This window comes from Dipodomys ordii, unplaced genomic scaffold, assembly GCF_000151885.1.
Source record: "Dipodomys ordii isolate 6190 unplaced genomic scaffold, Dord_2.0 Scaffold96, whole genome shotgun sequence".
Lineage (NCBI taxonomy): Eukaryota > Metazoa > Chordata > Mammalia > Rodentia > Heteromyidae > Dipodomys > Dipodomys ordii.
In genome coordinates this window covers 5,201,336-5,217,704 of record NW_012267312.1, presented here as the reverse complement: position 1 = coordinate 5,217,704, position 16,369 = coordinate 5,201,336, and the positions used below count along the sequence as shown (strand labels likewise).

The 16,369-nt window shown below is 35.9% G+C and overlaps 1 protein-coding gene across 1 annotated transcript in view; it reads right to left on the bottom strand.

Moving 5' to 3' along the window:
* The window catches only part of Sytl5 (synaptotagmin-like 5), a 92,238-nt gene that overhangs the window by 48,698 nt on the left and 27,171 nt on the right, over nt 1-16,369 (bottom strand). The window contains exons 3-4 of the mRNA XM_013026733.1: nt 6,251-6,366; nt 4,418-4,523 (exon numbers count right to left, since the gene is read on the bottom strand). Of these exons, the coding sequence (XP_012882187.1) occupies nt 4,418-4,523; nt 6,251-6,366 (222 nt within the window). The remainder of the gene's footprint in view (nt 1-4,417; nt 4,524-6,250; nt 6,367-16,369) is intronic.

The following is a 16,369-nucleotide window of genomic DNA, read 5'->3' as shown; positions in this document are numbered from 1 at the left end:
CACACACACACACACACACACACACACACACACACACACACACACACACACAAAACCAAAATCCACAATTTGAAACTACTACAAGATGGAGTAGGAGAAATATTAGAACTTATCAGCATAGGTGGGAATTTTCAGAAGAGAGTCCCAGGGGCACAGCAAATGGGAAACTTGACAAATAGGATCATATCAAACTAAAATGTTTATGAACAGCAAAGGACATAGTTACTAAACTAGAAAGACAACAAACAGATTGGGAGAAGATCTTTACCAGATATACATCTGACAAGGAACTCAAGAAACTACCCCATCAATTAATATCCTGATCAATAAATGGGCAAAGAAGCTAAGTAGAGACATCTCAGAAGAAGAACGATCAATAAAAATATGAGGAACAGTTCCACATCCCTAGCCATAAGGGAAATGTAAATTAAACAACACTGAGATTCCATCTGAACCCAGTTAGACTGGGCAACATCAAGAATTTGAACAACAACAAATGCTAGAGGGGATGTTGGGGGCGGGTGGGGAAAGAAATCCTATTTTTTTTTTGGTAGGAATGTAAATTAGTACAACCACTCTGGAAGGCAGTTTGGAGATTCCTAACAAAACTAAACATAGAACGACTCTATGATCTAGCCATACCTCTCTTGGGCATTTACCCAGAGCACTACAAGTCAGGATATGGTAAAGATACTTGCACATCCATGTTCATTGCTATACTATTCACAATAGCCAAGTTATGGAAACATCCCAGATATATTACAATGAATGAGTGGATCAAGAAAATGTGGTACATACACACAATGGAATTTTACTCATCCATTACAAAGAATAACATTATGTCATTTGCAGGGAAATGGATGGACTTAGAACAAATCATGTTAAGTGAAGTAAGCCAGGCTCAGAGAGACAAACAGCACGTTTTATCTTATATTTGGAAGCTAGATCTAAACTACAACTATCCATCATAACATATACAAGGCAAAATGCAATTGCACACAAACAAATTGACTAGAGGAGGGTATATTTAGTGGGAAAATTCAAAAGCTTAATTCTTCTGAACAACTAATGTACTGTTTATCAAAACACAGAAAGTGGAAACATGTTTTTTGAGGGGTGGACAAAGGAAAGGAATAGAAATGGAAGGAGGAAGGATGATCAGATATAGTCATTATATTCAAAGTACATTATGTAAACAATGAACTATGCAACTTGAGGATAGGGATGGGAGGGGAAAATGGGGGAGAATGAAGGAAAGGTTGTCATTGACCAAGAAGCATTATATTTATAACTTATGGGATTATAACCCCTTTGTACAACTACTTAATAATAATAATAGCCTCTCACAATTTTGAATGACATTATAACTCACTGATAGAGAGCATGTTTAGCACTCACAATGCCCTAATGTTTGATCCCTGACACTGGAACTCAATGAAGAAGTTCAATTTTTAGTATTTACAGAAATAAATGATTCTTTGACTCAGGAGCATTGGGATTGAGGGGTTCTGGGTAGTTCTCAGTGACAGTGTCAAGGGTGGTAATGGGGGAGGTTACAAAATTTCCCAGGACTATGTGGCTTTCTGGTAAGCAAGGTCTGTGTCCTTGCTTAGCAAAGACCACCTACTTTGGGAACTCACCACTACTACCTGAGGAAGAAGAAGTATCTCTTGGGCTGGGTTTATTTGAAGGGATGCTGTGAATGGGGAGCTTGCACTTATCTTGCTCGGCGAGGGAATAATGCTCTGGGATGAACTGAGTAGCAGCTTGTTATAGTGTAGCTCTATGAAAACAGTGATTGTCTTTCTCATTCACTACCACTTTCTGGGTCCTAGGATGATATACCAGAACCCAATTAATTCTTGTGGAATGAATGACTGAACTTTTATGATGAAAATCCTTTCTATATCTTCCATGACATTTCTCACTGTGGTAATGAAGCAGAGTGTCAGATGAAATCTAATTACATTTCCATCTCCTAACTTATTAGTGTGTTTTAACTGTTTTTTTAAACAGTCTCTTTATGTATCCTAGGCTGGCTTAGAACTCTCTAATAAAGCCCTGATCTCATGATAGTTGTATACTGGTCTCCAAAGTGCTGGGATTATAGGCCTGCATGTCCACACCCATTTCACTATATTTTTTGGAACTTAAACAATAGGACATGTTTTAAAACTATTTTAATATTTTGGTAATTATCTGTAAGTAGTTGTACAAATGTGACTCAAACAACAGCTTCTAAGGAATCTAAATTCAAGGGTACTGAGTCACCCAAACAAGGCTGTTTCCAAGTACACTTTAATAATAATACAACCTCAAAGCTGTATTCTTTTGGGGATAACATTGGAAGAGACCAGTTCATTTGTTTTGTGGGCAGCCAATTTTCTAGACAAAAAAATATAAAAGCTAGATTCCAAAGGTACTGGGAGAATCTTAATAGAATCTGTTAAGTTGTATTTACTTCAAAGAAGAATGTCATTGCCAAAGTGTCAGAAGCTTCACTCTACTGGAAAATTACATTTTTGGTGAGAATGGCACTTAACATAATGTCAGCCTGTGCTGCACTGAGAACCTCGTGTCCCCATGCCTGCATTTCCACTTAAGGTAACTCCTCTTCAGGGAGACAACTCTTTTTCTCTTTAGACATCCTGAATCCCATCAACCTCCTCGTGCCCTACTTACCTTCTGATGGTGTTCTTGCTGATTCCTATCACCCCAAACATTTATCAGCTAGCTATTCATTTAATATTTAGTTATTTATTACCTCATGACATCTCTTGTGATAAACACCCTGCCATATTTACAGAAGCTTTCCATAGCTATATCCCTTGAAGACTGAAAACTATAAATGCCAGTTTTAGTTCCAGGATGGCTTAGCCTAGTTCTATGATGGTTTGAAGGGTTCAGAATTTGTACAATGCATTGCATTTGCTATTAGTTATTGTCTCCTAACTCCATGGTTTCCTTAGCCCAGTAGCCTACTCTATGATACCTGAGTTGGTCTCTGCAAATGATAGATCCTATTTGCATTTGTGGGCTCTGAGATACTTATTAAGCTACTACTTATCAGTCAGCTACTTATCAAGAGCCATGGATTTTTTTAAAAGAGTTGTTTTAAAGTCATCAATTGCACTATAACTGATGCTGTTAACACAAAAGTAAATGAGCCACCAGTCTAACACTGAAAGAACTCACAATTAAATATGTGTATTGATTAGAGGAAAAGGGAGGTCAGAGTGAGGATTCTGAGGAAAAGTCAATGGATTTCAAGTGATAGGAAGATTAATATCTAGGATAAGATACTTAGGAGACTCTAACTCATCCTTTCTTCATTCATATCTGTTAATTAATGAAGAAGTTGTTAGTCATAAGAGCTTGAGTTACATGACATTTAGAGTTCATTCCCACCCACAGTTCAGGATTTTAAAAAAAAGTCCAGACTTCTTTCAGAGCCTAGTTAAGGCACAGGTGTTGTCAGAATTTCATGTAGGCTTCTGCTGAGAGAATGACACACTACTTTGAAAAAGGCATAATATGAACTGGTACCTATTAGAATCTTACTGCCTTGGCCACAAAACTTGGCCAAGAGCTGTATCAGTAACAGAGTGCAGTCTCTGAAGTGCTGTGAAGAAGCAATTTGTGTGTTGAATATTCTCTGCATTTTGGGGAATACTATTCTGCCTTGATGGGACATTCTTGCCCTCAGTTTCTAGTGATTCTTTCCATAGTGGTCTCCTTTATATCATGTTGCATTACTATGCTTAGTACGTTATACATGTATTTGCTTTCTGAATTAAGTTGAGGTGGTCAAATGTGATTATTTTTTTCCTGGGTTTTAGATAGGTGATATAACACTTAAGCTTAAGAGTACATGGATGAAGCCCAGTGCCAGTGGCATATGCCTGTAATCCTAAATAATCCAGAGGCTGGGATTTAAGAATCAAGGTTTGGCTGGATGCTGGTTGCTCATACCTGTAATCCTACTCAGAAGGTTGAGATCCAAGGATTGCAATTGAAACCAGCCTAGGCAGAAAAGTCTGTGAGACTCTTATTGCCAATAAACTACTTCAAAAAAGCTGGAAGTAGCAGTGTGGCTCAAGTGGTAGAGCACTAGCCTCGAGCAAAAGAAGCTCAGGGACAGTTTGCAGGCCCTGAGTTGAAGCCCTATGTCTAGCATGTGCACATGTGTACATGTGTGCATGCACACACACAAACACACACACACACACACACATAAACACAGACACACACAATCATGGTTTGAAAACATCCTGGGCAGGAAACTCTGTTAGACTCTTATTTCCAAGTAACCACCAAAAAGTTGGAAGTGACACCAGACTTTAAATACCAAGGAATATTTATTTCAGAGGTTTCTGGAATAAAGATTAATAATTCCCCTGCACAAAATATGTCTTACCCCTTTCTCTTTGGCCCATCATGGCTGGCCTTCTGTCCAATAGATGAAGTGTCAGACTTTTCTGCATTCTGTCGGGATTGCTCTTGGCTTTGTATTTCCTCTGCTCCTCATTAAAATAGAAGACAAATTTTCATACAAATCAATCAGAAACAAAGCAATTTTCTATTTTGTCTTCATTTTCCTGGATTACTATGATAATTAGCAATGATATTCCCATCCCATCTATTTCAGGTACTGTTATATCTAATTTGTTGAATGTTCTCCAAATGATTAAAGAAGATCAGCGTAATTTCCAAGTGAGACTGCAATAGAGGAACAAATATATCATCCCTCTACATATTCCATGTTTTAGAGAACTCCAAATCTCTAAAGACTGAGATTAAATGTAAGATTATTGTTCTTCTGACTTGGGTTTTTGAGACAAACTCTCACAATGTAGCTCTGGCTGATAGAAAAATAACGTACAAGACTAACATTGCCTTTGAACATTAGATCCTTCTGCCTCGATCTCCTGTATGATAAGATTGCAGATCGTATCACTACGTGCAGCATGAGATTATAGAAATGATAACGTTGATTTCTGAGTACATAAACCAGACTTCTTGGGAGAATAGGCATTTGTGCACATATCTTGTGATCTGAGGGACATTTCACACACTGGAGGGTACTGAAGTTTGGGTGGAGGAAGTGGCCACCACTGACTATATTATTATAACTCTACTCTTCCATATGGGGCATCAGATTTGATGTTACCCATCTGCAAAGAGCCTTACTTGTGAGTACTACATCTAGAAGCAGAATGAGAATCAGTTTTAAGACTCTCAGATCTACTTGCCAGATTCTGAGAAACAAGGCCACTGATTGGTCTATGAAAGATGAAATAGTCTAGACACAGGCCAAATGATGTCTCCTCTGTCTTTCTTATATTCTGCATAAGAAAGTTACTCCCAAACACAAGTTTCATTCCACATTGACCAATTAAATTGCACTTTATGTTCACTGAAAAGCATTCTCAAGCTGGATGTTATGTTTGGTGCCAGTATAATCCTTCATTGACCAATGTGTTGTCCTATGAATTTTAGGTGATTAAGCATTTCTGCCATGAAATCAACCTAGTCATTGAATTTCCCAGAACTCCTAATTCACAGATAGGGATGCATTGCACAATGCCAATGCTTGGTTGAGAAACAAAGATAAGAAAAAGTGACACTTAAAAGAACTTTGAAATAAAACATCTTGAAAACTCAAGAACTGCTTGCATATTAATTGTACAAAGGAGTTTGTGACATCTTTGTATATGCATACAAGATATCACTATCAAATTCTCCCCTCTATTACTCTCCCTTATCCTACTTCCTCTTTTTGAAACAACTTCAACAAGGTATACTGTTCTATTGTCATATGTGTGCATAGAGTACTTCAATTATAGTACCTCTTCTACAACATCTCCTTTCATCCTCCCCTCTTCTAGAGGTGCCTACCCCCCAAAGAGAATTATTTTATATTCCTTTTACTCATTTTAAGGACTTGATTCTGCTTATTTAGTCAAATATTAGAAATAAATTCAGGAAAAGACTTATCTGTGATGAAGATAAATGATTTCTTTGAAAATCTCAGTGTCAGATATATGAGAAATGAATATGACAATTTTTACTGAACAGTCTTAATTTGTGTTAAGTACAGATTTAGATATCATGCTACTGAATTGTGGGAAGATATAAAGGGATTAGAAAGTCCAACTGTGCTCATTTGGTAAAAAAAATACACCAGGAAGTTATTTAGCCCACTAAAGTGAAGATGAAAGTTTTGAACCCAAATAATTATAGCAGTTACCTGGGCTTCTTCTTAAGATGGACTGTCGGACAACATCAGTGCCCAGAACATTGACTTGCTTGAAACGCTTTGCCTTTTCTTCAAAAAACCATTCTCCAGTTATAATTCTTAGCTGCCTACTCATGGGAAAAGGAGGCCATATTAAAATTCAGTTATGTGTATAATTAACAAAAAATAACCAATTGTTTAAAGAATTGACCTCAAGCTCTGGAGAGCATTTTATGATCATAGTGGCCACTACTGTATTAATTAAACCCACTATGTAATATCTCTATATACTTGGAAATTACTCTTCATACTTTATTTTTTACCAAGATAACCACTTTAATAAAAATCATTATACCATTTTAGAGACGAGGAAATTGAGCATGTAAGAAAATGTCTCATATCACACAGCTGGTAAGTAGTAAAGCCAGAATCCCATCTTTAATAGTTGAACCTAAGGCTTGTTTTTAACCACTATCTTTGTGGTCAAAAGATCACCAGTCAGAACAATGAAATGAGATTTCTGAATATCACAGAGGCCATAAGTGGACTCTATTTTAGAAAGATTCCTTGATGTGATATGAGCACTGGACTAGTGGAGAATGGGGCAAAGAGATAGCCTGGCCATTACAATGTTCCAGAAGAAAGGAAATACTAGGGCAATAATAATACTAATACAGAGAAGAAGACAAATTCAAACTGCAGGTGATAGAATACCTGACCTGGATTTTGAATATTAAAGAAGGGAAAGGATCCTCTCCGTCTTTTAACCACAGCCTGCAATCATTATATTAAATCATATCGTATTCCCTTTCTGAAATCTCTAGAATTACTCTTCTTTATTTGCACTTCTATGACCTATAACAATTTTAACTTTAGAGTTACTTCTGGTCAGATTTTCTCATGTGTACTGGGCTATAAGTTCCCTGAGAGCTGTTCTCTATCTTATTCATTTTTCTCCAAGAACCTACGAGTCTCTTGTGCTTTCAGATAAGTTTAAATTTTTTAATTATAATTTTAACATGTATTAATTATATAATTGGTGTATTCACAGTAGCATTTTCTTTTTTATTGTGAAAATACTGTACAAAAGGGTTACAATTACATGGGCAAGGGCCATGCTAATCTTCTCTGTATCGTTCCAATTTTAGTATATGTGCTGCTGAAGCAAACACTCACAGTATTATTTTCATGCATGTATATATAATGCATTGATTGTGTCAGTCCATTCTTCAAGTAATCTTTTTAAATGAATGATTATTCCTACATTAGTTAAGTTATCCTTCTTTTCATATCTTGACAATCTTGTTACTATCACAAACATGATGGCAGAGACTTTACTGTGTTGTTTGCCATCTGTAGGAATAGTACTTATCACTATACTCAGCAAATATTTGTGGAACAACTTAGGGTACCTGGAGTTCAACCTGGAATTAGTTGCTTGCTGCTTAGCTTGCAGGTTTACCACGAAGATGTTAACAACAATGAAAGTCATTCAGTAGTTGAAACATATTTCTAACTAAATATCATTTCAATGGTGAATTTAGGTCTGTGTAACTGTGGTAAAGAGTTAATGTTAGACTGTAGTGGGAAATGAGATCGGAAGATTGGATTGGGTCATGTAATGAAAATCTTCAAATGCCATTCTCAGGAAGTGAAAAGTCATTTTGGAGGCAACAGAGAACTTACTCTAAAGTTCTGATTGGATGATATAATCTTTGGAGAAATATATGGAAAAGGTAAAAGCGGGAACAAGAAGTCCAATTAGGATGTTACTGAAGTAGAAAGGATAGGAAATGATGAAGAGATAAATCAGGTTTTCACTGTGATGAGGGATTAAAAAAAGTTACTGCTACTTGAGTCACTAAGTATCAGGAATAGCAAGGACTTCTACTAAGTTTGTGATGGTGTTTGAAGAATAGCAATTAAAAATCAAATAACACAACGTCGGTGCGGGGGGGGGGAGAAGGGGGGGAAGGAGAAGGATTGTGATTGCGGGGGAGGGGGGAGGCTGGGAAGAGATGTGAAGGGTAAACCAAAGGAGGAGGCTGTAATGCTTGGTAAGAAATGTACGTATTATTGTAACCCCTCTGTACAGAATGTTCACAAATAAAATAAAATAAAATTAAAGAAAATAAAAAAAATAAAATTAAAAAAATAAAAATAAATAAAAGGTTTCTAGTATTTCCAGAGTATTATATCCACAAGATTTTGGCAACTGATTATCCTAATAAATTAACAAGTGGTTCTTCAAAATAAAAAAATTACAACAGAAAAGTATGTCAAACAGTAACTGAAAGTTTGTTTCTTAATATAATAGACAAAAGCAAGTAATATATGAAACACAGTTTCAACTAATGGGAAAGAGAGTAAAAAAAACTAACCTTTGAGAAAGCATAAAGAAAGATAAGGGCATAGTACATACATCCCAGATTCACTCCCAAGTGACCAGATCACCTATTGAGAAGCATAGATGTTGGCTTTGCTCCATAACCACATAAAATATGTTATAGTATGTTCCATATCTATGATTTAACCTACCACACAAAAAGCTTGAATAGGTTAAATTATTTTTGGGTACACATCCAGTAATCTATAGACTTCCAAGTCACTGTTTATGTTGGAAATGCAAGTGATAATTGTGGTAATCTAATTTCTAAAGATGCTCTCACAAAATTATTATCAATCAAACACAGATCTAGACACAGATATAATGAGATTGAACAGATAGAATTAAGGTACTAATTATCTGACTTTAAAGCAGCAAGTTTATCCTGCCTTATTCAAATGGGTCCAAAGTAATCACATAAGCCTTTAAAAACAGAGGAAAGAAGGGTGAGACTAGACACTGCAGAAAATGAAGTCAGATTTCAAAAACATACTTGATATGCTCAGAAGGCTCTGAGATGTAGAGATCTAGAGGCAGGGAGCAGAGTCAGAAGTTTCTACAAGTTAAAGGCAACTCTACAACTAACAAGAAAGTGAAGGCCTCATTTCTACATACATAAGGAACTGGATCATGTCTACAAGAATGAGCTTGGAAGTCAATTCTTTCCAACTCAAACAGCCAACACTTTGCTTTCAGCTTTGAAGAATCTGGAGTAGAGAAAAAAAGTAAGCCAACCCAGATCTCTAAGCTATGGAATTATGAGATAATAACCTTGCATTGTTTTAAGTTGATAATTTTCAATAACTTGTTAAGATGACAATAGAAAATAAATATGATTAAACACAGAAGTGTGTTGGTCAACCAGAAAAGACTTCTGCGTGTTGTAAGAAGATAAATAAAGGAGATTTAGAAGTACAAGGAGGCACAGGTAGGAACATGCTCTATGGGCCAAAATCACTCCATTGCTATTTTGTACAACTCATATATCATTAATTCACCATTTTTAAGTGATTTTAAAATGTCAAAATAATATTTCATGACATATGAAAAATCACATGATGTTCAAACTTCAGTGTTCACAAGTGAAATTTTATTGGAAGATAGTCATGCTCAGTTGCTATTTGTTGTGTGTGATTACCTATGTGTTGCAACCTCAAAGTTGAGCAGTTGGAACAGTAGACCACATGGCCAACAAAACTTAAATTATTCAGTATGGTATCTTATTTGTAAAGAAAGTTTGTTGACTTCTGCAATACAGAAGAGTTTACACAGAATAATACAAGATCAAGAAGAATAATAGAGCTCAGTGACTAAAAGTCACCCAAAGTGGCATGTGTAGGTGTACATTATCATCATCATCATCATCATCATCATCATCATTATCATCATCATCATCATCATATGGGATGAGGTACATTTCAAGTCCCCATGCCACAGAGAAATAGGCCTTGGTATCCCCTTATCTCAAGCACCTAGAACTGCCAACACTTAACTCAAGATTTTTCTAGAATTGTTAGAACATGTGTGTGTGTGTGTGTGTGTGTGTGCGCGCGCGCGCGCGCGCGCAGTGTATGCACATGCACACCAGTCCTGGGGCTTGAACTCAGGGGCTATACACTATCCATGAGCTTTTTCGCTCAAGGCTAACACTCAACCACTTGAGCTGCAGCTCCACTTCTGGCTTTTTGGTGATTAATTGGATGAAAGAGTCTCATGGACTTTCAGGTCCAGGCTGGCTTTAGACTGTGATCATCAGATCTCAACCTTCTGAATAGCTAGGATTACAGGCATGAACCACTAGCGCATGGCCATATTTCAGTTATCTTTTATCTATTTCAATAGTCATTACAATTCACCAAAAATATCAGGATCTTCCCACCTTAAAAGGACAAAGATAGCTACATGGACACAGCAGTTTGTGGTATCTTAATGTGACTAGAATTTGTAAGATTAGCCCCTTAATATCACATTAGATGTAATTTATTTTTATTTTTCTCTCATGTCTCTTTTATCTTTGGGCTCAATTGGGTGTTAATTAAGAAAAGCAATCATTATAACTGTTTTTTCCAACTATCTCAGCAAACATAATCCTCTGGAATTTTATTGATCTTATTAAGATAGCAAACTGAATGAACTGGCTGTGTCAAGGTTTGTTTCATTTTGTTTCTATAGAATTAGTTTTAAGCCCGAACATATAGAAGCAGCCAACTGGTTGCAATGTGAAGGTTTGAGAAAATGTCAGGGAGGGCTCAGCTCATTTTAACAAGTAGCCTCCCTTCCTCCACCAGGCTTTGCTGTAATCATTTCAGTGCTTCAGAAACAAAATCTCTTTACTTCTACCCAGTCCAAGGTAAATGACAGTAAAGGTTGTTCTTCCAACTGATTAGAGAATGAGTCACTTTCTGACTCATCTCATCTCTTTAGAGGTCAGGGTGGGAATTTCAATTTTATGGTCTATTAAACATGGAGACAGCCCAGTGGGGCTGTAACATTCTCTCATAACAAACAAAGGGCGTTTGCTGCCAATAAAATATCATTCATGCTTCCTTTTTGAGAAACATTCCATGAATAACAAGCAGGATATTTTCAATACTAACAGTTTCAGTCTCTGAAAGCATATACTCTAGTAGCTGTAATATTAGAGAAATAATGGTCTCTAATTTTCAGCTTAAAAATGAGCATGGATTTAAATATTAAATACTTATTCCAGTTGTTGAGGAAGGATATAACTATAGATAAATTGTTATTGTCATAGAGGATCACATAATGAAAACTGATTCCCTAAAGGGTCGGGAGCTTTGTTTCAATGGTAGAACACCTTCCTAACAATCCCAAGGCTTTGACTTTAAATCACAGAATCTTAAAACTCCAAAAGAATAAAGCTCTTTTCTCCTTCAGATATTTCATTGTATTGAAACAATTTCTTTTATGAATGAAACAATAATTAACTCATCTTCTTTAGACTAGGAAAGAATTGAAAACAGTCCATGTTTTATTCAACTTTGAATTTTTAGTACCTTGAATATCAATAGGTTATCAACAAATATGTAGGAGGGATGGATGAACTGGTTAGTGGATAGATCAGTTAGATAGCTGAATGGTTTGGTTTATTGAATTATTGTTTTATCAATAAAATAAATATAATTGATTCCAAAGTTCTGCATTAATTCACTAACATGTTCCAAGAAAAGTATGTAATTTCCATGAGTTATTATTAATTCTTATAACTTCTGACAGTAATTGGTCTTGAGTATTTTTCTGTGATGGCTAAAAATTCGTTTTGTGGGCAAATCCATTTGGAATGTCTCATTTTTTAAAGTTTCAAGTATCAGAGAGAAGAAAATTACATCTGTTCCACATTTGTTTTATTAATTCAAGCCTGAAATACTTTAACTAGGAGCCACTTATTCATATCATTTTGTTTTGTTAATCCATTGATCCATCTATTTATTGAATATATATTCATTGGGTACCTTCTTTTAGGTACTTTTCGTATTCTATCAGTGAACAACACAGACAAAACTCCTGCTTTCATAGACATGAAGCTTATATTCCAGTAAAGGAAGAAGATAATAAATAAGACAACTACTTTATACATATGTTATATATCTTTTATATTTTGTATGTCATATATTAGTATGTAATATATAATATGTATTATATATTATATATGGAATGTAAGCATATATAGTATATAAAATCAAAGAAAAAACGCAGGAAGGGGTTGTATTAGTTTAGGTTAGGTAGCTTCTATAAACCATTTCCAAATCCCACTTAGCACATTAAAAGTTAGTTTCTCATTAGTATAAACTTCAGGGACTCTGAGAAGATTTAGGAAGGGCTCAGTGAAGTAGAGCTTCAGTTATCATCCATACTCACCGGCAAATAAAGTGGTGGCAAAAACCATGAGCCCCTGGGGTCTTGTGTTAAAAAGTATACTTTAGCAGTTACAAATAGCATTTACAACTTAAAGATAAAATTCTTCTCATATTGGAGTGTAGGCTCCTTTGAACTTAAACTTACTGGCTTTTGGTTCATAGTCCCTAGCTACTGTTGTGTCAAAGTGAATGAGGTTCCAAGGTATAAAGAAGAGAACAGAATCAAATAAAAATAGAAAAGAATGAATAGTAAGCATCAAATAAAATAGTATTGCACAAAATTGGATAAATAGTTATTTGGATATCTCCTATCAGACCTGATACTATGCAAATGGAACATCAGTTGTTTCTTTTCACTTCCTTCTTATCCTAAAGCATCAAATATAAACTTGACATAGTCTTGTGGAAAAAAGCTGAAGAAAACAAACTTAGATATTTGCATCTAGCATGGTAGTACACACCTACAATTTAATTACTTAGGAGGAACATGAGTTTGAGGTCAGTGTGCTCAATATAGAAAGACTCTTTTCCAAAATTACCAAGGACTACAGATGTAGCTCAGGGGTAGAGCACTTGCCTAGCATGTTCAAGCCTTAGGTTTGACCTTTAGCAATACACACAAAAAGTAGATACAACCCCAGCTCTATAAATATACATTCGCCTATTGTTTTTATTTTCACTATCTATATAATGGAAAACCAGTTGTCTTCCTTACCTGATAGGTATGCTATGAGACCCTAAAGGACTATTGCCTAGGAGTAAATGTTATACAGAAACAGATCAACTCTTGTGGGGATTGAGACCTCCGTTTTGAAATTTGTTCAGTTTCTGACTTGATTAATGTAATTATGAATACATTCACCATAGATAAATGTTTTAAGGTATAACTGACATTTATTATTTTTATAAGTTTTGACAGTCAGTCAAAAACTATCAGGATTATGGGAAGAAAGCATGAGCAAAAACAAGAGAAATAACTAAAAATCCAAGCAGTTTGAAAGGGACTCAAATAACGAACCAAAATTCCTCTATTTAAGAATAATTGTAAATAATTTAGTGAGGAAAGTGTAAGCAAAGGATGAGAAGAACATCAGCAGAGATGCAGCATAACATGGAAATTCCAAAACTGCAAACCAAACAACTGAATTTAAGGATTAAATTGATGGATTTAACAGCAAATTGGACATATCCAACGACAGATTCATGGACTTGAAGATAGGCAAAAATGTTTATGCAAATTGAAGTTAAACATATACAAAGATAGAAAATATAGAACAGAGCCCAAGAGATACACAAAAGATATCGAATATGACTAACATATATTTGGGATAGCTGAGTAAAGGAGATAATAGAGGAGAAGAAACGAAGAGCTACTTTGTAAGAAATTGTCACATAGGACAAAAGACATTAAGGCACATATATAAGATGTTTTAGAAACATCAAGATGGAGAAATACAAAGAAAACCAGATTGAGGCATGCTATAGAAACTGTTAAAAAACCCAGTAGAAAATGGCGAAATAGTAAAAACAACAACAACAACAAAAAACCATTGAAGAAGTAACTCTGCACTGCTATCTGCTATCATAACAGAAATATTAGGAAGCAGAAGCAAATGGAATCTGCAACCTACTGAAAGTTAATAACTTTCCACCTAGTATCATCAGTGAAATTTGTGTAAAAGAATACAGAGGTTCTCCATAATATTCAAAATAGAACTACCACAAGATCCAGAAATCCCCCTACCAGGCATGTATCCAAAGGAGATGAAATCAGCATATCAAAGAGATCTCTGAACTCATTGCAGCACATTCACATGTTCATTACAGCATATTCATAACAGCCAATAAATGGAATCTACCTAAGTATACACAAGTTAGTGAGTACAGAAAGTGTGGGTCCCTATACATAATGGAATACTATTTAGATATAAAGAGAATGAAATACTGTCATTCACAACATAGAAGAAACTGGAGATCATAATGTAAAATAAGTCAGTCACAGAAAGACAGGTACTGCATGATTTGTCTTATGTGGTATTAAAAAAAGGCCAGAGTCACAGTTGAGAGTGGAATGGTAGTTATAGAGGTTGGGGAGAGTACTGAGGAGGAGGGAGGGGGAAAATTTGATCAATGACTGTTGATAAGCCAGGTGCTGGTGGCTCATGCCTGTAATCTTAGCTACCCAGGAGGCTGAGATCTGAAGATCACAGTTCAAAGCCATCCCAGGCAGGAAAGTCCATGAGATTCTTATCTCCAATTAACCACCAGTAAACTGGAAGTGGTGCTGTGGCTCAAAGTGGTAGAGTGCTAGTCTTGAGGGAAAAAGCTCAGGAATAGTGCCCCAGATCCTGAGTTCAAGTCCATGATGGACGTGTTCCCCCACCCCCTGCAAAAAAGAAGGCAGTTGATTAGTAACAGTTTGGTAGGAACAAGAAGCTTTGGGGAATTGTTTTTTTTTTATAGTTTATTTTTTATGCTTGGGAGGCAGAGAGAGAGAGAGACACAGAGAGAGAGACAGAGAGAGAAGGAGGGAGGAAGAGGGAGAGGAAGAGAAGGGGGAGAGAGAGGGAGGGAGAGGGAGAGGAAGGAGAGAGGGAGAGAGGGAGAGGAGAGAGACAGAGAGAGATGAGAGAGAGGGAGAGAGAGGGAGAGAGGGAAAAACGGAGAGACAGGGAGAGAGGGAAAGAAGGAGAGAGGGAGGGAGAGGGAGAGAGAGGGGCTAGGGAATTGTTATACAGTATAGACAACAATAATGTACTATACATTTTTCAATGTTACAGAATTTTGAGGGTTTTTACTATAAGGAACTAATAAGTGTTTGAGGAAGTAGATAGGTTTAAATTATTTAAACATTATACAATAAATATATACCTTGAAACATTTACATAGTACCACATCTATTATGATTTTAGATATCATTTAAAACAAATTTAAGTTTTAAAATGCTGAATACAATAACCTATGAAAATGTTTAAAAACTAAGAACAAAATACAACTGTATTAAGAAAAAAACTTTATTTATCTTTTTTTGGTTGGTCATGGGGCTTGAACTCTGGGCCTGGGCGCTGTCCTTCAGCTCTTCAGCTCAAAGCAAGCGCTCTACCACTTAGCCACAGAGCCACTTCTGTTTTCTGGTGGTTTATTGGAGATAAGAGTCTCACAGCCTTTCCTGCCCGGGCTGGCTTTGAACCATGATCCTCAAATCTCAACCTCCTGAGTAGCTAGGATTACAGGCATGAGCCACTGGCATCTGGCTGAGAAAAAAAACTTTATAGAGTATTCATCACTAGTAGAACTATACCTAAGCAAATACTATCGAGATGAATTTTATATATAAACTATTCTGTTAAATGGCAAAAAAAGAGCATTGCATAACCTAAAAATTAAGAAAAGTGAGGGAAGGGATAGGTTAGGAGGGACCCGTGAGTATTGAAATGGGTGACTGATCAACACACAGTTTTCATAAACTGCTTTGTTGGATGGCAGCTCCTTTCTACAACTGCTTAAAGATAATAAAAACATTTTAAAAAGTAAATGCTAAAGGGTACTCCTGAGGGTGGAAGAAAAAAATATCCAAATTGAAACATACAGGTATAGCAAAGTATACAGAGCATAAAAAGGATGGTTATGTAGTAAATCTAAACATATGGGCAAAATTAATCAGAATTGAATGGATAAATAAAAAGTCCAGTTATTTTTGATAGAATTTAGCATATCTCGGAGTGAATATTTAATTTAAAAATGAACAAAGAGATAAAACCGTTGAACAACATAATTAACCAAAAACAGTAGCTACTAAAACAACTACTGCATAACTTCCATTTAAAACACATAAATCAGTTCCTATACAGAAGTCAATTTGAGGTG